At 37.8% G+C, this 21,875-nt stretch overlaps 2 protein-coding genes across 2 annotated transcripts in view; one reads left to right on the top strand and one right to left on the bottom strand.

Annotated features, from left to right (window-relative positions):
* Positions 1-7,567, top strand: part of abcb6b (ATP binding cassette subfamily B member 6 (LAN blood group) b) — a 28,234-nt gene extending 20,667 nt beyond the window's left edge. The window contains exons 17-18 of the mRNA XM_079426763.1: positions 3,372-3,440; positions 6,080-7,567. Coding sequence (XP_079282889.1) covers positions 3,372-3,440; positions 6,080-6,200 — 190 coding nt within the window. The 3' untranslated portion in view covers positions 6,201-7,567. The remainder of the gene's footprint in view (positions 1-3,371; positions 3,441-6,079) is intronic.
* A 1,093-nt stretch (positions 7,568-8,660) lies between these two features.
* On the bottom strand, positions 8,661-19,105 carry LOC306876208 (uncharacterized protein). The gene is made up of 7 exons (XM_079427213.1): positions 18,542-19,105; positions 15,050-15,271; positions 13,757-13,927; positions 13,496-13,627; positions 13,241-13,410; positions 10,376-10,612; positions 8,661-9,319 (listed from the first exon to the last, which is right to left on the bottom strand). Exons 1-7 carry the CDS (start codon positions 19,005-19,007, stop codon positions 9,119-9,121), a joined length of 1,599 nt encoding a protein of 532 aa, XP_079283339.1. The 5' UTR covers positions 19,008-19,105; the 3' UTR covers positions 8,661-9,118.
* Between the last annotated feature and the right edge of the window lie 2,770 nt (positions 19,106-21,875).

Below are 21,875 nucleotides of genomic sequence, written 5' to 3'. Positions count from 1 at the left end.
AAAATGATAAATGTAACAAAAACCTGAACATTTGGTAAGAATTTATAAAAATCTGGATTATTTAAAAAAATCAGTATTTTATCTCAGAGAGGCCGTCAAGACATGGGTTATGAATCATTATTTCTAAATGTGCATTTGTTTTGATTTATCATCCTAATTATTGAGAAGTAATATTGGATATGGCAGGCCACTCACCTTGCCTTGAATGAGGCATTGCCCCTCTCCCATTAGCAACCTCAGACCAATAAATTAATTTGCTAAATGTCAAGTACTGTTATGGCAACAGTTTGAAATTCTTTGCAGTCATTGACTGTTAACTTTTAAAGAGATAAGACACTTCAACTTAAATGGCCCATTTTACCTGATGGCCCAATTTACTTATAAAGCACATATTCTGCATGACCATATTCTACAATACCTGAATTTAACAACTACCTTACTGAGAAGTGATTAGGAGTTTGAGGCAAAAGTTGTGTAATTGTTAGTTAATAGTGAGAATTGGATCTTAAAATAAAATGTGACCTGCTTTTTATAATAATAATGATAATAATGCTTTTATTTTGAACTTTCTGTTAATCAAAGAATCTTGAAAAGAAGAGTTAACACAAATATTAAATTGCACTAGTGATTTCAATATTGATGATAATAAGAAATCATGAAATCATGTGACACTGAAGCCTGAATTAATGACTCCTGTACCATCACATGAATAAATTAGATTGTAAAATATTGTAAAACAGGAATATTGTGAGACATTTATACAATTTTCCATTTTAATATATTTCTGATCAAATAAATGCAGCCGTTGTGAGCATAAGAGACTTCTTTCAAAAACATAAAACAAATCTTATATACATGTTTGTATTAATTTAATATAAATTGTCACATTTTAAGAGTATTTCGAACCTCTATAAATGCTTTCCTTGTATGACTGCTAGTATACTTGCATTAGTTTTTACTTTGTTGTCAGTTTGTTCAATTGTACATCCACCTGTCTTACAGTTTCTTCTCATCCTCTCTAATTAAACACTGATTCAGTGCTAATTACTCAAACTACAAATGGACATCTTACAGTGTATCCACATTAAATTAGTTTGTTTTCAGAGGTGGTGTTAGTCATGAGATTAAAAACAGTACAAATATCTACCACATTTACATTTATGCATTTAGCAGACGCTTTTTTCCAATGCGACTTACATTGCATTCAAGTTACAGTTTTTTATATTTTATCAGCTCTTGCTTTCCCTGGGAATCGAACCCATGATCATGGTGTTGCTAGTGCCATGCTCTACCATTTGAGCTACAGGAAAGCTAACCAAAGTATTTTTTTGTCCAAGAATCGTTTCCCCTCTAGTCCACACGACAGTGTTAGATAAAGGTCTGCTGTGTCCTCAACAGAAAACACGTGTGCGCCTGCTAGTTATTAGTGTGGAGTTATTTTGTATTGGTGTTTTATGAGAAGAGCGAACACTTTTGACATAGATTCAAAAGCCTTGCTCACTTCCTCTGCCTTTTTTTCTGTGTCGCATTCCACCACTCTCGTACTCCTGCTGTCGCTCTTGGAAAGCGTCTCTGCCCGTCCAGCATCTCTGTTTCCTCCTCCCTAATGTTTTTCCCTCTGTCTCTCATTGCTCTCCTCTTTAGAAAATTGTAAACGCATCAGGATCAGAGTCTGCGAGCTTTGATCCTGTCCAGCGTCTGAGACAGTGGTGTCACTTTGATCTGTTTTGGGGTGGTAGTTCTGGGGCTAGCGATCAATAAAGAAGTCTCCGCTCCTTTGTTTGAAGATGAAGGGCAGCTGAGAGGATGACCTGCAGAAGGGTTTTGGGTGTGAATTAAAGAAGTAGTGTGTGTGGATTAGATTAAGAGGGATCTAGCACTTAAAGGCTCTGCTGCTGCTTTAAATTAGGGAATGCGTTTACAGTACATCAGCAGCTGAATCGTTCTGCTTTGTGAACAGGATGCAAACAAGGATTAAGGTTTTTTTTTTTTATGTGATGCAGGAATAAAAACAGGCTTTAGGGGCAAGTGACCTGTTTCCTGTCTGTGCCCTTTAAATATGAAGTCTAATGTTTTTAATACTGCAAATATTTTCTCCTACCTAAATTATGTAGACAACAAGTAAGCTGTTTGTAGGTTGTAAATATTGGGCTTAATGGTGCCATCAAAGCATGGCACATGTTTTCTTTGAGCATCCTGACCAGTCCAACACAACAATGTGAGTTTGAGGCAGGACTATCCTTTATTTTTCCAATAAGGCACAGAAACACCTAATTGACAGCAAAGCTCGCATGTTGGCCAAAAAGTTGCACTTGAAGACACACATTCTGCGCCTGGTTGAGAAGAAATAACTCTCCATACCAGCAGGTGGCAGTCGTCTGTATTCATCATTCAAAAAGGAACGTCAAAGATCTTGTAGTGTAGATATACAAACCATCAATAAAGCAGTGGTTGTTCTCCAGTGTCCATACTTGTGGTCTTGGCCACTCCAGAGCACATGTATGTGACAGAAATATGTGACTGATAAATGCTGGACTTCATCCACACTTCCCAGTGGTATTTGAGGATCCCATCAACTATTGCATGTAATTTGGTAGTAACACATAAATTGTTAAAGGAACACTCCACTTTTTTTGAAAATAAGCTAATTTTACACCTCCCCTAGAGTTAAACAGTTGAGTCTTACTGTTTTTGAATCCATTCAGCCGATCTCCGGGTCTGGCGGTAGCACTTTTAGCTTAGCTAAGCATAGATCATTGAATCGGATTAGACCTTTAGCATCGCGCTCAAAAATGACCAAAGAGTTTCCATAATTTTCCTATTTAAAGCTTGACTCTTCTGTAGTTACATCATGTACTAAGACTGACGGAAAATGAAAATTTGAAACAAAGAAACATGGCAGTTCGATTATTACAACCGTGTGAAACAAACCACAAAAAATGCCTGTCATTGGCCGATGGCCAAGCCTCGGCTGGGTTTGTCAAGGCCTGAAGATGGTTTTCAGGAAACTTCTATGAGAATAATCAATGTTTGTTATTCCTTATGGTGGTGGTGACATTTCTGTTCACTCTGAGTGCATTATCAGCTCAGTATCTTTTGTTGCATACATTCTGTTCAATACCGAGAAGCTGAAAATGATCTTTATATAAAGGCTGATAACCAATATTAAATATAAAATAAATTTAAAGAAATAGCAACAAGTGAATTTGGGCGTCACAACATTATAATGTACAATATGATAAATAACATGATGGTGAGGTTTGCTGAAGATTACATTTAACATTATTGAATTGTTTGTTTGATCGAGATTAACTTTTAGTGAGTGTTAGATCATTTCTATATAATGCAATAACGTTTATTTGCATTTTCAGGTTATCCACCATCATCAGTGCCGATCAGATCCTGGTTCTTCATGATGGGCAGATTGCAGAACAAGGAAGGTCAGTAGTGTGTGTGTGTGTATATGTGTGTGTGTGTGTGTGTGTGCGCGCATGCGCGTTTGTCCTTGAGCTTCTTTTACTCTGAGAGAAAAACCTACAGTAAAGATTCAAACGACACAACCTGCGTGGCCTTTTCCCCTCAGAACGGCCAGAACGCTAGCGGTATAAAAGAGGAAATGTGACACCCTCTCTCTGTCCTGATTGAGTGAAATTCCTTTGGTTCGGTGGAGAGTGAATCATAGAAGACGTGTTGGGACAGACAGGGTCTTCTTCATCCTTCGGAAACCTAAGATCTCTGTGTTAGTGTGCGTCTCAGAGGCGGTGTTCTTGTTATCAGTCGATCTGTAGTTTTAACCTGAGGGCCGTCTGAGTGTGTCCTCATCTTCCCAGAGACAGGATATAGTCTCTCAGTGTCTGAGCGGTCCACACCCTGCCTGATCTGTGTGTCCCGTCTCGTTGCAGGCCCTCAGGTGGTACACACACACAGAGTTCCTCCCTTAAACCTGATGGACACACACACACAGAGCGTTTCGCTAATGGACTTTTCCATTCACCCTGGCCGTTCAGCCCCGGTTTTAACCTTGTGCTCACTGTCCTGCACTTCGGCCCTTTGATATATGAGCTACAGCCAACAGACCCTCAGCAAGACACACACACAGCCGTCAGGGATGTAACTCCACACCTCGCAGATTCAGCCCTGACTGACACTGCGATGTAAACACGACCCACGCAGGCTTTTAACCCACAGGAATAGCGTATCGGAATACACACGTTCACAGGAAGAGAGCGAGGTGGGAACGTCCATTTGGGGAGGTGAAGGGTTAATGCTTTCAGAATAGAGGAATTAATAGATACACCTTGTGCTGCCCCTTAACAGGCTACTTCCTGAAAAGAGACGTCTGTGGTCTGGGAAATCTCTGGGAAAAGATTTGACAAGGAGGGAGGATGTGAGGTTCACATGGTCATGGGGAAATCTGGAAGTATATTAGGGAATTTTAAAATAGTGATTTTTCAGGCCTGGAAAAGTCATGTAAATTATTAGTGACTATAAATCATTTTGGTATAACAGAATATGATATGAAAAGTTTTTAATATAATAATACATACATACATACAATAAAATAATTTTTAAGTGAAATATATTAAAAACCATATCCAGTAAGCGCAAAATCTTGAGAAATCATGGAATATTTTTTGTGACTATGAATCATTTTCATTATTATCAGCTAAAAAGTATTCATAGATAACATGTGACCCTGGAGCACAAAACTAGTCTTAAGGCGCTGGGGTATATTTGTAGCAATAGCCAAAAATACATTATATGGGTCAAAATTATCCATTTTTCTTTTGCCAAAAATCATTAGGATATTAACTAAAGATCATGTTCCATGAAGATATTTTGTAAATTTCCTACAGTAAATATATTTTTGATTAGTAATATGCATTAAGAACTTCATTTGGATAGCTTTAAAGGCAATTTTCTCACTAATTTGATTTTTTTTGCACCCTCAGATTCCAGATATTCCTTTAGTTATATCTCAGCCAAATATTGTCCTATCCTCAAAAACCACACATCAATGGAAAGATCATTTATTCAGCTTTCAGATGATGTGTAAGATGATCTCACACTTATGACTGGTTTTGTTGTCCAGGGTCACATATAACAAAATCTTTAAGTGCAATACATTGAAAATATAGTCCATATCCAGTAAGAATAACAATGGAAATTTCTTAGTGACTATTAATTTTCTATTTACGCACAGCTAAATATATTCAGATATAATGTAATCTGTTTTTAAGTGCAGTATTTTAAAAATAATTTAATCCAGTAAGGACAAACAACTGGTAATCTTGAAATGTCTTATTGACTGTAATTTCTTGTCAGCCTAGTTGTGCTCATCTTAAAATATTAAGACTTCAAATAATATAATATTTTTAAGTGGAATATATTGTACAAATTGTCCATTTAAGAACAAATAACTGGAAAACTCATGGATATTTATTATGACCAAAAAATGTAGGGATATGGGAGGATAAAAACTATCCGTGTTATTTATTTATACAGGTAATAATCCACTTTTGCAGCTGCTACAGAATGCTTCCTCAGGTCCATTTGAAACTTCTGGTGTGATCTTCCATTACGATGAGAACATTTTCCACACTCTCGTTCCCAGAGCTCAATGCCCCTACTGCGTCTGCTTCACTTTTGATGTCATACTTCCAAGTAATTGAGGCTTCGACAAACTTGACCCTAGACCGACCCTCCTAACTCCGTTTTAGCAATCTGAGAAAAGGAATAGAGATGGTCCTGAGTGTTTCCTCACCCTTAAGTGATTTCTGGAGCCAGAGGGAAGCTTTCATTTGGCTTCTCCGACCCCCTGTGAAGCTGAAATGCTCAGAAGTCCACTTTGGCAGCCATCTTGGCCGTGCCCTGGGCAGCTGTTTTCAGTCTAGTTTATAGTCAAGCAAATCTTCCATTTTAAAGGTACATGTCAAAAATTTCAAAAACCGTTGACGGTGATTAAGATTAACTCTGTTTTCAAAGAAAAACAGGAAGATGAAACTTTCGTGTGGTACACTTTTCTGCAAGTGGTCTGTCTGCTTACAGTATACGATGTCTGACTGCTCTCTGTCTGTAGGCACGAGGAGCTGCTGGCCATGGGGGGACTGTACGCAGACATGTGGTTAAAACAGCAGCGAACCCCAGAGTCAGAGGTCTCTACAGATGAACAACCGCAGGAGCCACAGCAGAGTGGCTGAAGCTGATGGAGCAGCGATGATGAATGGCGATGGGTGAAATCAATCAGGAAAATGGTAAAAGAGCCCACTGAGCTCCAGAGTTCATCTCAGACACAGGGGCACCAGACTGCACCAAAGTAATAAACTATGAAGAGTGTTTCTCAGGGAAAGGTGTCATTAAAATGCTACCAATCAATCATTGAGTACCTCTAAATATGTTAAAGGGTTAGTTCACCCTAAAATGAAAATTGTCCTTATTTACTCATTACCCTCATGTTGTTCCAACCTCGTATGACTTTTCTTCTGTGCAAGATAAAAGCTGTTTTGATTTTGAGTGTTGGCAACCAGTTGTATGCACTAAAACACTTCGATATTTCACAAAGTATCTTTTATGTCCCACAAAGAAAGTCATACGGGTAAATAATGACAGCATTTTCATTTTTTTGGTGAATTTTCCCTGTAATGCTTAGGAAACGGCATTAGTATAAAAATACTGTCATGTGATGACTATATTCAGTCATTTCTGTTACATTGTTATTTCTTTATATTACATGCAACACAATTTGGTTTACACTTCTATCCATCACCGTAAACTGAGGAGATGTGGAGGTATCTCTGTGGTCTACAGATGGGAATTGTAGGTAACATGCTCACTTGCTCAGGGTCATGTTTCTTTCATTATAATGCATTTTCAGTCTCATTGTTACTCTGTATTTACATAAGTACATAGTAAATCTAATGAACTACTTTATCTATAGTATTTCAAATCAGTAACTTGAATTTGTAACACATGAATATAGTGTTTAAATTCAAGTATGTGTAACATGATGTCCTCCAAAAACATAATTTCAAAAAACCACCAGACCTCTTTAGGCTGAGCCAAATATTTTCACCAAAGTTTGGATGCTTTACCAAACCACGTTAACTATCATATCCGTCATATCTGTTTTGTTGAGATTCAAAAACTGACCGTGGAAAACACTCATCATGTACATTTAAACCAATATTTTAATATTAATGACATGCTGAACTTGATGTGTTTGAGATGTATTCTTTTTTTTAAAAATAGGTCTTTATTGATTTCTAGTTTGAATTGAAACTATTTGTATTCCTGAATGTACTGAATTGAACAAGGAATTGGGTTAATTTTAAAAGATAAACCGATTGATATTAAAGGGACTTGCATGAACCACAGAAACATTCAAGAATATCAGAAAAACATCTGTAGCCTTTGAATACTCTTAAAATGATATTGTGCTTTATGAAGAGCAGCTACTGCCTTTCATGGAAACATTAGCTAGGTGTCTTGTACCTTTTTTGTGAAATGTGCACAAGTATTTAATAAAAAAAAATGAAGTCTGTAAATAAATACAACCCTGACTATGTACAAAAGTTAATTTATTTAGAGTATTTACATCTTTTCACTCCAGCTATGGTTTAACACAATGACATGTATAATCCTTTAAGACAATTAACATTAAAAACCATTCATTAAGTAGAACATGACAGCAATATTTACAGGATAATGCATTTCTGAACTATACAAAAACAGATATTTCTCTTTAATGATTTAGGCTTCGAGTTTGATGGAGCTTTATCAATACTGTGAGAAAAGTATGAACAAATGGGAGTCTGTGTGAATGTTTAAAAGTTTGGGGTCAGTAGGTTTTTATAATACTTTTATTTAGAAAGGACACATTAAATTGATCAGAAGTGACAGTAAAGATGTTTATCATGTTTAAAAGATTTGTTTCACATAAATGCTTTTTTGTTAAATGCTCTACTTTCTGTTCAAAGAGTCCAGAAACAAATGCTGACAAAATATTGATAATAATAAATGTTTGATAATACATTTTTCACCAAATAGGCATATTAGAATGATTTCTGAAGGATATACATTTTAAAAAGGATTAAAATAATTTAAATCGTAAGAGTATTTTCAAATATCAAATGTTTTTGGTCAAATAAATGCAGCTTTTGCTGAGACTTTCAAAAACATTCTCAAAAATCGTACTAACCCCAAACTTTTGAATGAGAGCGTATATTTCTGAGCAAGTAGATGCAATGCGGAAAAATATCATCCTACTGTTTGTAATTTCTGAAGAATGTGTATGAATTCCCACAGGAGCTGGCGTGGGGCCTGAAATACCTTCTCGTCACTGTCAACATTATCAATGGCTGGCGATTAAATGTTTGCGGAGAGATAAGCGAATACTGCGGACAGTGGTTAGTACAGCGTGGAATAAGAGGTCTGACTTAAATACATGCTTGCAGAGCCCAGTGTCTGCTAGGGTCCAGACGTGGTGAGGGAAGACTTCTCATTACTAAATCATGCTGGACCGCCCTGTCCCTTACTGAGCTGAAGGAGGGACAAGGAGATTTGTCCTGAAATGTTCAAGTGAGTGTGAGGTGTGTTTCAGAGTGGCCTTGTCACCCACGGAAGAGCACTCTGGTAAAGGAGCGCGGATGCCCCTGCGCTGAACCCCCGCGGCAGGCGGAGAGAGGAGAAGTTCGCATGGGACGCTCCCCACGGGACGCCTTCTACGGAGCGGCAAGCAGGGGAAATGAGGTTCAAAGTGAGGACATGTCAGACGCTTTCTCTCTCTCTGTCCTGCATTACCGCCTCTTCTTTCAATCTCAAATGTACACATTATGTAGTCTCCGTTCCTCAACAGCTTGTCAGGGTCTATGTGCATCACCGGGTGAATTAAGTGTGCACACACAGGTAGATTGTTTTGTGTGTGTGTGTGTCTCTCTCTCTGTGTTTGTGAGAGGAAAGCGCTGGTCATGGATTTGAAGTTTGTGCATTATACAAAGTCATACTTTTAGGACTACTCGTTGGTACTCGTTTTTCCATGGAAGTACTCCACTGGAGTGTCCGAATTACGTATTGGGAACAGTAGAGTTGGCTCTAGTCCTTCTGAAAGTCCTGGAAGAGGTCAGTTTGCTCGATTCCTGCTGTTGTCAGTCTTGGGCCGTTTTTGGTACCACAGAGCTGTGGGGAGGTTCTGGCAGCCCATGTACTCCTTCCTCATTTCGGCTTCGGTGAGAGGAGGGGTGGAGTTGCACGGAGCGCCGGCCAGAGTCACGTTCATCAGTCCCAGAGCAGCATCAGCCAGTCGGGGCGTCGCAGAACTCTGCTGTTGCATTAAGCAAAGAAAGAAAGCGTTTAAAGTCTTCAAGTCATATGATAGCTTTATGTGGAAAACAGACAGATATTTAAGTTATTCCACAGAAGATCTGAAATGTAAAGGTTGTATTGGCTGCAAAAATGACACGTAACATTTGTTTTGTGACCATTTTTTGTCAAAACTGACTTTTTGGATTTGGTTCTATTCCACAGACAAAGCCGTCATTACAGTGAAGAAGACTTAGCAGAATAAAGATCGTGAGTCGTATAGACTGTGTTTATGATGTAGGTCATAAAAGTAGAATTTGCCTCTGTCTTCTTTCAGTTTTAGTACAAAGAAAAGAGCAGCTAGAATATTCAGTTATACTTTACATTAAGGGCCCATTAGTTGGCGTTAGTTAATTCATTAACTAAAATGAACAATTCATTTTTACTATATTAATCTTTGTTGATGTTAATACAGCTGTTCATTGTTAGTTCATGTTGGCTAGAGATAGCTCACCTTCAGTTGCTGGTCCCCATTGACTCACATAGTGTTTTTTCCCATACTATGGAAGCCAATGGGGACGAGCAATTAAAGGTGAGCTATCCCTTTAAATTATGTTGAAAGATACATCTTGATTTTAATAGCAAATGTTAAACATGAACTAAAATTAATAAATGCTTTAGAATTGTTTTCCATTGTTATTTCATATTAACAAATGTAGTTAACTTATTGTAAAGTGTTACTGGATACTATATAGAGTGAGTAAATGACAGAGTTTTCATTTTGGGGTGAACTGTCCCTTTAAGCATTTATAATCATTTAATCACATAATCAAGTTTGCATTTCCATCTTATTTTTCAATTCCAGTGAATGTATGAGACTTATCCTTCATTAGCTGCTGTAAATAAATAACTAGACGAATAACAAAGTGTAGAGTGTTTATGATTATGATAATAAATGAGACATGGTTCTACAGCTAACTGGAACTGGAAGCAAATGGTTGTACACTGCTCTTACGTTAAAAATAAGGTGTATACCTTGTTTTGAACAAATTTTAAAAAGTGACTTTGAAAGTCTCACCTTACTGAGGTGGTCTATGAGGCACTGGGATGGGTGCAGAGAGGCCCAGAACTCAGCTGTGTGCACCCAGGGCAGGCCGTTCAGCATCACAACATTGACGTGTTTGAGAGATCCCATCAGTCTCTTGCTGAGGACTCCACTGTAGCTCTGCTCCACAAAGAGCAGCACCCGACTGGCCCTGCATCCGGCCAGATCTGCCAACAGTTCACCCACAGAGTAACGCTCCTTCAGATCTGCCTGCAGAAAAATATATATATAGCATGAAACCATCTTATAGAGCTTTCCTAGCATATAAAATGACATGTTTTATGGATAAGTAGTAATCCACAAAACAGTACATTAGTTATTTCACAGCATGAGATAAAAGCACTGCAATGCAAAAACTTGAGTGGAAAATACTTTTATAAATCTTAGATCTTAGCCAGCAATCATAGACTGTTCAAACGGGTTTTTTTTTTTAAGAATTCTTTCAAGTGCTCAAGGCTGCATTAATTTGATCAAAAGTAAGGTCATTAACGGTAATATTGTGAAATATTTGTACAATTTAAAATAATTGTTTTTTGTTGTTGTTTTCTTAAATATATATTAAAATGTAACTTATTCCAAAGCTGAATTTTCAGCAGCTATAACTCCAGTCTTCAGTCACATGATCCTTCAGAAATTAAATGTGATGTTCAAGAAACATTTCTTCAGTTAAAAAGAACAGAATTAATTTGTAATATATCTCTTTTATATATTATAATATTAATATTACATTATATATAAATGTTATAATAAAAATAAATGGGAATATCAAATAAAAATTTTATCAACAAACTGCCCCCCCCATTTTCAGTTTAGTCTCATCACAAGAAAATAAATATTGATCCCACACACTAATTTGTTCTAGTTTATATTTTAATTTCATCCAATGCACCTACAATTCGTTCATGCGGGGCACTGTTTCCACTTACATGACTGTGGTCTATTTTAAGGCACTTGAAAAGGAAAGCGGACATTCATTTGTCCTGGCATTCAGACTCGTGGCAGTTGTTGAAATGAACAGTTAGCCGTACTCTTTCTACTCGAAGAAGAAATGAGCAGCTTTCCTGTGGGAAGCCGAGCGTCTGGTGGCCCTGATCCGGTGTGGTCCTTGTCTCTCAAGCCCCCCTTTGTCACTACATCCCTGTCTGGGGATCAGGTTGTTGCCTTTGTCCCTAGAGAGTCTGTCTCTATTGTCATGGAAGGGTGGGCTTTACTGTGCAGTCTGCTCCCTTCTGTTTGCCCTACTCTAAACATATGGCCGGGATTACTGACCACCTTTTGCAAAAGATTGTGGGATTTTGGTGGAGCAACAGGAGTGTACTAAAAGCAATATCATTAAATGTGTGGAATGATTGTATTATTGATAGATGAAAGAGGTGAATGGCTGGTCTATTGTGAGTTTCTTAGTAAGATTGTGCTGTATTTCTCTATGAAATTTGATCTAATCTCTCTCTCTTGGTCTGGGTTGTCCATGTGCATTAAGGAATATGTTTTGACAGCATCCCCTCTTGGATGTTTGCTGCACAGGTGGCGTTCTCATTAGCAGCACTAAAAATACTCCATGCACTCGTAAGACAAGAACCACCATATTGCAAAGTGTCTACAGATTCATCCCTTCCAAGAAATGAAACCGAATGAACAGATGAGAGCCAACCAAAAGTCAGCTTTCATAGTGTAATACTTTTATCCTTTGTTTAGTGGGCACTTTGAAGTGGTGGTCTTGGGGAAACACATTGGATTCATTTACGGGAAGATAAGGAATTCCTAAACTTTTTATTCATCTGTCCTCTCTGTGATTCCAGGAACCCCCACATTTATAACAAACACTGTAGGCCTGACTGTGAAAATATAAGCCCGTTACAAAATCCACTGAACCTAAAAAAAAAAATCCCAGTTTTTTTCCCTCCTCCATAGAGGAATAGATATTTGGTAATGTAAACACCTTTTAAAACTGACCTACCCTGATGTCTGAGATTATGTAAGTAATGATAGAGGCCGCAAGTCAGTGTGATTTCAGTTTCATTTTTAAACCATTTAACAGCTGAATACGATTAGCTACATTAATCGTAGTCCAGAAGAAAAAGATCCACCATTCAGAGAAGCTGCTATTACCACAAACATGTGCCAAACATTCTCCTGACCTATACAGGTGGAGCTGGGGAAGGTGGAGGTTTCTGAAGCACGCTGCAAACTGCTACAAGCACTAGTCATATATTTGAATGTTGAGCAGCGAGCTCATGGGCTACCGATACAGGAAAGAACCAATCAGCTGTGCCATGTGATGATGATGTCATTAGGTCATATTGAGTTAGACCTATCGGACTGCGCCATCTAGAGTTTCATGCCAGAACTCTGTATTTGTTTTAAAAATAAATCTTTTGTAATATTATAAATATATTTAATGTCACTTGATCAGTTTAATAATCCTTGCTGAATAAAATAATTACTAAAAAAAATTAGTAGTAGTGCATTAGTATATCTGAATATTTCACATACCTAAAATATATTTAATCAATGGCTTTATTTTATACTTCATTTATTTTAATTCATTATTATAAAACTTTACATTTAATAGTTTTATATCATTGCTTTTGACTGTAGTCATTCAAAAACAATGCTACATTAGATGAGTAGCTTGTTGCCTCGTACAAAGTGTTTTTTTTTTATAATGTTTATATTTGTCATTTGTAATTTTTTAATGATTTTTTTTTTTTAAACCGTTGAAAAAATGAATTGGAAAAATTATTTGTTGTGCTCTATGGTAATTGTGTTAACGAAAATAAAAGTTTGAACATGTTATACTACAACCATCAGAAGGGCTGAACAGATGCACACACTCACAATGCCGTTGTTATTGCGGTCCCAGAGCAGCATGGTGCCGTCGTTGCGTGTGGGGCTGTTCAGGTACAGAACCAGAGAATCCACACAGTGCTGCTTCCGGCAGATGTAGGAAATGTGATTCCTGATCACCTCTTTCTCTGTGGCTGGATACATCCCCTCAGTCTCTTTAGCTGTGGAAATAAAGACTGTTTGTGAATCTGAATATAAAGCATTGGGGTAAATTAAAAGCTTAAATGACTTGAAATGTCCTCTGACCTGCTACCTGTCCATTCCCAGCAAAGAATGTCTTTATGTGGTCCTTATGGAAGCCGTTGTTCCTCAGCATCTGGTAGAAGAGCTGCAGGTTCTTTGCATGCTGCTGGTATGTTATCTGCTCCTGCCAGCCACCTGCACAGGTTAAAGGTTATGTAGGAACAGCATACCTGAGACAGCTGATAAGTCCAAGTATTCCTCCAGCATTTCAAACATCAATGGGTCAGATCATACAAATGAGTTCTTTGAGTCTGTGTTTTGTACCTGACAGGAGAACAGCATGATCACAGGTCTGGTAGAGGCGGCAGGACAGGTGTGTGGCCAGGCGTTGCTGATGGCACCGGCGGGTGTTTTTATTGAGCTCACAGCTGGAGATGGGTGTGCTGGGGCTGGTCAGTGGCAAAGGCTGCGGGCATCTGGCAAAGTCTGGGTGATCTACAGCAACAACCACATTACTTAGTGCTAGGTTTGAAAAGTAGGAGACCCAAACGTGACATGATTGATTACAAGTATATACTGTAGTTAAAATTTAAATTTTCAGTAGGAATCTGCGTGATTGGGAATTTCGGACGGAAAAATTCCACACGCAGGCTTTGCAACGGGTTCATGTGAATTTGCCACTTTGACCAACAGAAATCTTTGTGGTTTGAAAGTGAATTCTGCAAATTGTGCAATAAACATTTTTGTCCAATTACGCGGAAAAAAACTCTGTAACCGTCCCTTTATGCTGCATTCACAGCATGTTGTAATTATTAGATAACTCTTGACATTCTACTAGGAGCTGGACACATTCTTGATTCTTGGGCTCAGAATTATGCATTTTTGTGGCAACCACAATTAACGGCATGATGAATCTGTGTAATAAAAAATAGTGTCTGCTATGCAAATGCATTAATTATTTAACGCTGTGCTATAGCTACATTAACCTATTTGTCTTTTGTTCATTTTCCGAATATTTTTGCATTGTTAAACATTAACAGTAGTCAGTAATAAGATTAATAAACAAATATTACGAAATAACAGCTTAACTACATTTTACTGCCATTTTCAGTATTTTGTCAGGTGGTACAAGCAGAGCTCTCAGAAAATTACAATTTTGTAATTATTCAAGGATGTGAACAAATTTTTTCCTCATACTTGCAGTAATTCCAACATGACTTTAAAAGAACTGTGTGATTTGTGCACTGTAAATGGTGAATGAATACCTCACTAAAATAAGTATTCTAAGAATTCACACCAATCTCTCTGACAGCATAAATAAAAATGTAGTAATTAGAAATGCTCAACCAGAAATTGTTGGATGACATGTTTTTGGAGTGGAGGCATAATGGTTGAAATTTGCAAAATTGTGGGATTTGGAATAACACATAAAATCACATATAGCACCTTAAAAAAAAAAAGCCAGATTCCTGACACCCTTCTATTCGGGATTTGGGATAAGTTGTTTAACATGGTGTAATTGTGATTTGTGCTTCTATTGCTTTCTCTTCCTAAGAGTTTATCACTGACCTTCCAGAGATAATTAAACCTGTTGAACTCTACAATTCATTGACTCACCTACACAGTGCAGGCGTTGGGTTCGGTTGCTATCTTTTACTCCCACAACCAGAGGGAGAAAGTGAATCTCACAGAGGCCGCTGCTATGCTCCGCTCGGCCAGTTCTGCCCGTCGTGCTCCTGCGGGCCCTCGCCCTGCTCGCCATACGGTCGCTGCGACTCCTCCTCCGCTTCAGCTGGTTCTGGCAACGTGTCTTCACAGCAATCGTCAAGCACTCCTCCCCTGTATACATGTTGCATGAAACAGTTAATGTACGAATACAATCTGCTAATAACCGCTCGCACTATTTATAAAGACAAAGGTTTTGGTAAGTAATGCTGTTAAAAACCAATTCAGTGCACAGTTCCTAAAAGTACCACTTTTTATTAGTGTGAAGAACATTTAATAATCTGAAGAAACTTTACACTATAAAGAACTTTTTGTGCAATGAAAATGTTCTATGCATGTCAAAGGTTCTTCATGGAACCACAGATGCCAAGAAAGAATCCAAGCAACAATCCACAATAAAGAGCGACGTTTTTGGTTTATTGCTTGGTGATCATTCAAGAACATACCAGTGTCAATATTTGCCCAATGTTTATGTGAGAATCCCATGACCTGGATAAATGAGAGCCTTCGCTGTCATTTGTCCAGGGTTTATTGCTCTGCCGTAGTTATGTGATCATCCACCTGGCTTTAATAAGAAAGAGCTGCCTGCAATGCTAATTTCTACCCTGAGAATGTGACAAAGAGAAACTATCCTTTCAGGAAAAGCAGTAATAATGACTTTTAAACAGGCATAGCATCAGACTGGGCAGAACAGCGTGCATTCCTTCAGTAATCTGCCATAACTGCAAACTATCCATTCAGGCACATGCTGCACTTTAGACAAGACTGCAGCAGGGCTACTGACGGCAAGCAATTTTGATCAGTTTCACGCTGAGGAAGCCTGAATTAGACAGCAGCGCAGGAGGTGTAATCACAAGCCATTATAAATCCATTTCACTTAACATCTAAAATTGCCTCTTACAATGAAAGGTTTCCTTGGCTGGCCGTGATTTGGGAATGTGGGGTAAGACAGCATCAGTAGCCCTAATGAGTCTCTCTCTGTGGTCAGTTGTATCCGGAGGCCCATTCAGAGAGACTTGGGATGATTTTAAATGTGGCCAGAACTAAACCCAGCTTTCTCTGATTCTCACCACATCTTCAGATGAGATGTCAGGTTTGGACACTACGAGACTCTAAAACGGTTCCAGATTTGAACTGAGTCACACAAGCCCTTTCGCCTTGAGCTCGTGTGTAAACCAGAGCATTTTTGTTTATCATTTCTAATGTGTCTGCTCATTATTGCCCTTCATGAGCTTCATTTTGTCTCCAAGTTACTAAGAATATTTCTTGAAACAATTTGAGGAAGGCTTGAGGCCTTTAAGAATTGTCTTGCAATGAGAGTTTATTTAAATATATTTACATAATTACCACATCCCCAAGGCAGATTCATCAAAGAATCCTGAAAATACAAAGAATCACGGTTTTCACAAAAATATTAAGCAGCACAAGAGTTATCAACATTGCTAATAGTTTCTGAAATGCTTCTTCAGCAACAAATCATCGAATTAAAGTGATTCTGAAGGATCATGTGACACTGAAGACTGGAGAGTAATGACGCTGAAAATTCAGCGCTGCATCACAGGAATAAATTACATTTTGATATTTATTCAAATAGAAAAGTTATTTGAAATATTTTGGAATATTAGTTTTTACTGTATTTTTCATTAGCCTTGGTGAGTATGAGACCTTTTCCAAAAACGGACCCCAAACTTGCGGAAAGAGATAATGTGAATTTAAATGTACTCTTTTTATTTTTTTTTTAGAACTCATTTGACATTATTATTTTCAGAAGTAGCCTAATCCCACACAGGTTTTGGGATATCCTAGCCAATGAAGGAGAAGGACACATCCAAGTTGCCTTCAGATATTCACCAGATAAAGGCATCTCACTAGACGGGAATTTCAAACAAATAATTGGATACGGATATCTCTTGATTCTTTACCAGCATACATTTTCAGCCTCAGCTGCAGCCCATATGAAATCATAGTCATATAGTCTGGTCAAGAGATTAAAAGACTTTCTTCTGGATGTTATTAGTACATCAGCTGTCATTGCGACACTTTAAGACAATCTGATGCTAACTTCAATAACAGTTATTTGGAAAACAGTTTGAGCCCTAGTAAAGAAAATTGGCTTTATCATCACAGCTTTTCCAGTCTCTTTCAGCGGTGATGATGCAAATGTTCAAGTTTAGTTCAAAGGTGATGGTTTGACTTGTGGACTGGGGGCACAGCTGAACCCAGTGTTAAGGACTGAACTCTCAGTCAGGAATGAATTATTGACGTTCTTATTGTGAATGCATGACTCTCGGCTCAGTCGTGCGTCTGCCCTCCACTCTCCCTGCAGGGGGTCCGTGGCCGAATACTCCTAAGAGCAGATTCTCGTGCAGACCTCTGACTAATTCACACGCAGCTTCATATCACAGGGCAGATGAACTTTGCTTATGTTCTTAAGTGTTGAAAAAGACATCTAAACTGGCTTTTTATAAAGCAAAATTTAGTTTCATTGCATGTTCATCAATTGACATTTTACACCTCGGACATCTTAGAGCTGTCTATGTGACACTGATGTTTGAATAAATATTATGACATTATTCATGTTACAGTGTAATTTATGTTACTTATAATTATTGTGTGCTGTTTTTAGCTGCTGTAAATACACATTATTATGATAATTAGTATAATAATTACATATAAAGATATATAATGTCATTATAATTAGTAAAGTGTCCTGATAGAAGCTAATATGAGTAACACCCTTTACACTTTTTTTTACATTTAATCACACCGGTAACAAATAAATGGGCTACTTTTGGTTTGAGGGTCTAAACAGCTATAAATGAATGTGCAGACTGGCTTCATGTCAACAGTTTTACATGGCTGGTGCAAAAAGTGACATGAGGAGAGCTGTCTAATTCCAGTTTGATTCCAGGTATGATGTTCGTGACAGAGCTCTATTGGGGCTATTATTAATGTAATATGACTTTACTTATACTTTACTTATACGTCACGACTTTAAATCATGATATAAACATGGGGTCACGTTTTTTCAATTCTAGTTTTAAAAGTAGGGCTATTATTACATCAAAGTTAAAAGGAATGCACAAATATTTCACTGGCAACTGCTTGGTTGTTAAAAAAAATATATACATTTTTTTAAAAGTTTCCAACTTTCTGTTGGCTCTTGCTGGGCAAATGCAAATTTTTTTCAACTCTTTTGAAACTTTTTTTACATTGGACCATACTAGAATAAAATAGGCTGCAATCTATATGGTTCAGTAACGTGTAGTGATTGCCACAAGCTTTGAACATAATTTTTAATTTACTCAAGCAGCCTAAAATTTCTGTTCTCTCCTTTATACTGATGATTGTAAATCTCAGGCTGGACAGATTCAGTCCACTCACCCAGATAAATGCCGTCCATATGAGCACATTTCTTCTTGGTCGTGTTGAAGTCCACGTAGAACAGGACCACCGGGTGTCCGAAGCTCTCTCCGGGGCTGGGGTCCAGCAGCAGCGCGGCGTCATGCGCACTCGCGCCGGGGTACAGCTCTTCGTTCGCCCTGCGCTCATCTTCCGCGCTCGCGTCCGCAGAGAAGCCGCTCTGTTTGGACTGCAGCGCACCGCTCGAGTAGGAGTCCGGCAGGATCGCCAGCACTTTCCCCGAGCCGGACTCGGTCACGTACACGACCACCCCGCTCAGATGCAGGTGGGACAGCTTCTTGCACTCGCTCTCCGGCAGAGAGACCCTCCGGCACAGGTTGAGCTTCAGGTACTGAAGTCCAGTCCGGACCCAGCGGTCCAGACGCGACCCGCAGCACTCGCCCACGAGTAAAGCACAAATGATAAGAGAAACGCACTGGAGCTTCATGCTTTGGCTGTGTGTTTGGGTGTCCTGGCTTGTGTAGCTATTTTCGGGAAAGTTACTTTTAAAACAGCTTTGCTCCGCTGGAGGTGTGTGTTGGACAGTCAGGGGTCTTGTGATGTTTGGAGAGATGCGGTGTCTTCATTAAAGGTGCTCAGAGCAGCATCCAGATGGAAAGTAATGTGCTGTAACTCCATCCCACAGACTCTGACATGCTGTTGAACAGAGGAAGGAGGGAGGAGAGAGAGAGAGAGAGAGGGGAGCTGCCTGTCAGGTAATGCCCATTAACAAAATGACTCTTGGATTTATAATTTTATGATAAATGATCCAAACATATTCTAAAGGAAAACAACTTGTTTGAAAATGAGCTGTAAACTGCTGCCACTCTATACATCTGTCTGGATGCATAACTTGTTTTTTTCTGGAGCAAAGTGACCCCAAAGCACACATAATGTTGCAGTTTTATATGATTTATTCTTTCATTTATTTTAGATATTTTATCAACTCTTATTCAATCTTTTTTAACATTATCAGTCAAATTATGTGGTAATAAATTGCATTTATTAAAGTGATAAATTGTGTTTATTAACATCTCAAACTGAATAATTTAGAACGCTGAAATACAGTTAGGCCTATATCTTATGGAAACAGTGTTGGCAGTTTAATTTTATATTATAAGCCTCATGCACAAGGTTATGCAACTAAAATATGTTTCTTAGAAAATGTAAGTTTTATAGAGAATTTTCCACTTTTCAGTTGCTTAACATACAAATAATTTAAGATTTTTTATAGAGTAAAGTGGTTATAAATAAGAGAAAGTATTTGGTGGAATACTTGACTCATCAGGAGGAGGGGGGGGGGGGGGGGGGGATATTTTTATTTCCACGTGAAAATGTCATGAAAAACTCTAGTCCTGCTGTAGCTTTTCTCTCACTTGGATAGGCCTAGTGTTAGCAGATGATAGTGATATACATTTGCAAATAACAATAAACATTTGATTTTAAAATATTTAAATTCTGGGTTTTTGGTCTGCTTCAGTAAATAGAAGCCTGTGAGAGACTGAGGCAAAAGAATCCTCAGAGCAGCCTAACGATTTGATATAAAATATAAATAAATATCCATTATAAGTATACATATAAATAGTAGAGGCCACGCATATGCAAAAACACCATAACATTTTTGTCAAATGAAAACAATTTAACCTGAAAAACGAACTCCTTGATAGCACACACACAGTATTTATTATTTTTATTTCGAATGAATTTATTGCATCTGACCAGAGGATGGCGATGTTTTCTCATTTATTGGAAATTTGGGCACCTCCACATGGTCATATTTAACCCAACAACCTGTCCAACCACTAATTGTTGAATAACAGATCTATATATTAATGATGATGAGTAATTACATAATAGTTTATAACAGTATTATTTCACCACATTCTGATTATTCAAAGCAGATTAAAGAGATATTTTATGACTGCATATTGTTAGACACGGCTTTCATGACTTTGCAGTTTCTCAGATTGTCTGAGAGTTTCTTCTTGACATGATTACACACCTCTGTGCCATTAATTACACTTAATTAGAAACATGATCTGCATGCAGCTGTACTTGTAAGGTCACTCTTTTATTAGGAAACTTGTATTGTATATTCAATACTGTTAGGGAATTGGCACCGTGTCTTAAACTTGCTGATCTTAATCGTTTTGAAGGTTGGTTTTATTTGATTGATTGATTGATTGATTGATTGATTGATTGATTGTGCTTTACTGTAAATGGGATATCAGATTACAAGAACATAATTTCTAGACTTTTAGTACCTGACATAAAAGCTAAATTATAATAAACCAGCTATACAGGCATGCATTTATTGTGTCATTTATTCTCTGACATTTTTTCCCCTGAGTACTGTACTTCAACCATGGCCTAGTTAGTAGGTGTGAATTGTCTTTCCATGGTAATGTAACCACAACTTCAGTTCTGTACATGTAACCCTATCCAGTGTCATTGAAGAAAAGATCTGATCGAGCCCTCTCTCACCTGAGAATCTTACATGACGGCACAGCATTGTGATTTCATGAGGGTCACTGAAAAGGTACAGTCTCATCCTTGATTCAGACTAAAAGGTATGTGATATGTTTAACAGAGTGTGTGTTTTAGCAACTGTGTTCACTGTGTGTGTGTGTGTGTGTGTGTGTGTGTGTGTGTGAGACCTGCTGAGAGTTTGAATTGCAGGTGGTTTGTCACAATGCATATTTAATTTTAAGTGCATGTGAGATGGCGATACTGGGTTACTTCATTCTGTAAAGGAGTTTTCAATAACTCGAGAGGATACTGCATAAGTTTAGTCAGTTGGCTCAAGATTTACCACAGAAAACCTCTCTTGGATCTGTTGCTCTCTGTTTTATTGGTGAGATTATTTAGTTTAGTATATCCTTAAGAACTCATCATAAAAGATGTGAATTTGTACAAGGTAGGTTAAATTATTTATTTATATATATATATGGTGTCAAATTGTTCTTGTTTTTTGTTAAGAGTTTTATAATTGGTCAGAGCTTCAAAACATTTATTATATTGAAAATGTTCTGTTGGTTTTCCTATTTTGTATATATGTATGTAGGGAAGACCAGAACTTGTCACAAGAGATTCAGAAATATCGGGTTTTTAGAATTTTATCATAATATTTTTTTGCTATAGCTCTTGGGGTAACAAGTGAACACAATAAAACCACATTGTTTAAATGTTATAAACCTTTTAGTTTATTAACTACAATATGCCTATTTGATGACCAAAACCACAAGAAGACTTGCATAAGCCCCGGCCTTCCCTATAAATATAATAAATATATTGTGTATCAGTTCATGCATTTACA

The sequence above is a fragment of the Barbus barbus genome (genome assembly GCF_936440315.1).
Source record: "Barbus barbus genome assembly, chromosome: 10".
Classification (NCBI taxonomy): Eukaryota; Metazoa; Chordata; class Actinopteri; order Cypriniformes; family Cyprinidae; genus Barbus; species Barbus barbus.
This window is presented reverse-complemented; position numbering and strand designations above follow the sequence as displayed.

Bases quoted from the DNA above. Each gene is read 5' to 3' on its own strand.
- LOC306876208 (XM_079427213.1), bottom strand. From the start codon at position 19,007: ATGAAGCTCCAGTGCGTTTCTCTTATCATTTGTGCTTTACTCGTGGGC. The intron at 15,272-18,541 runs GTGAGTGGACTG...ACATGTATACAG, and splicing joins TATGGACGGCATTTATCTGG to GGGAGGAGTGCTTGACGATT. The intron at 13,628-13,756 runs GTACAAAACACA...TAACCTGTGCAG, and splicing joins TCATGCTGTTCTCCTGTCAG to GTGGCTGGCAGGAGCAGATA.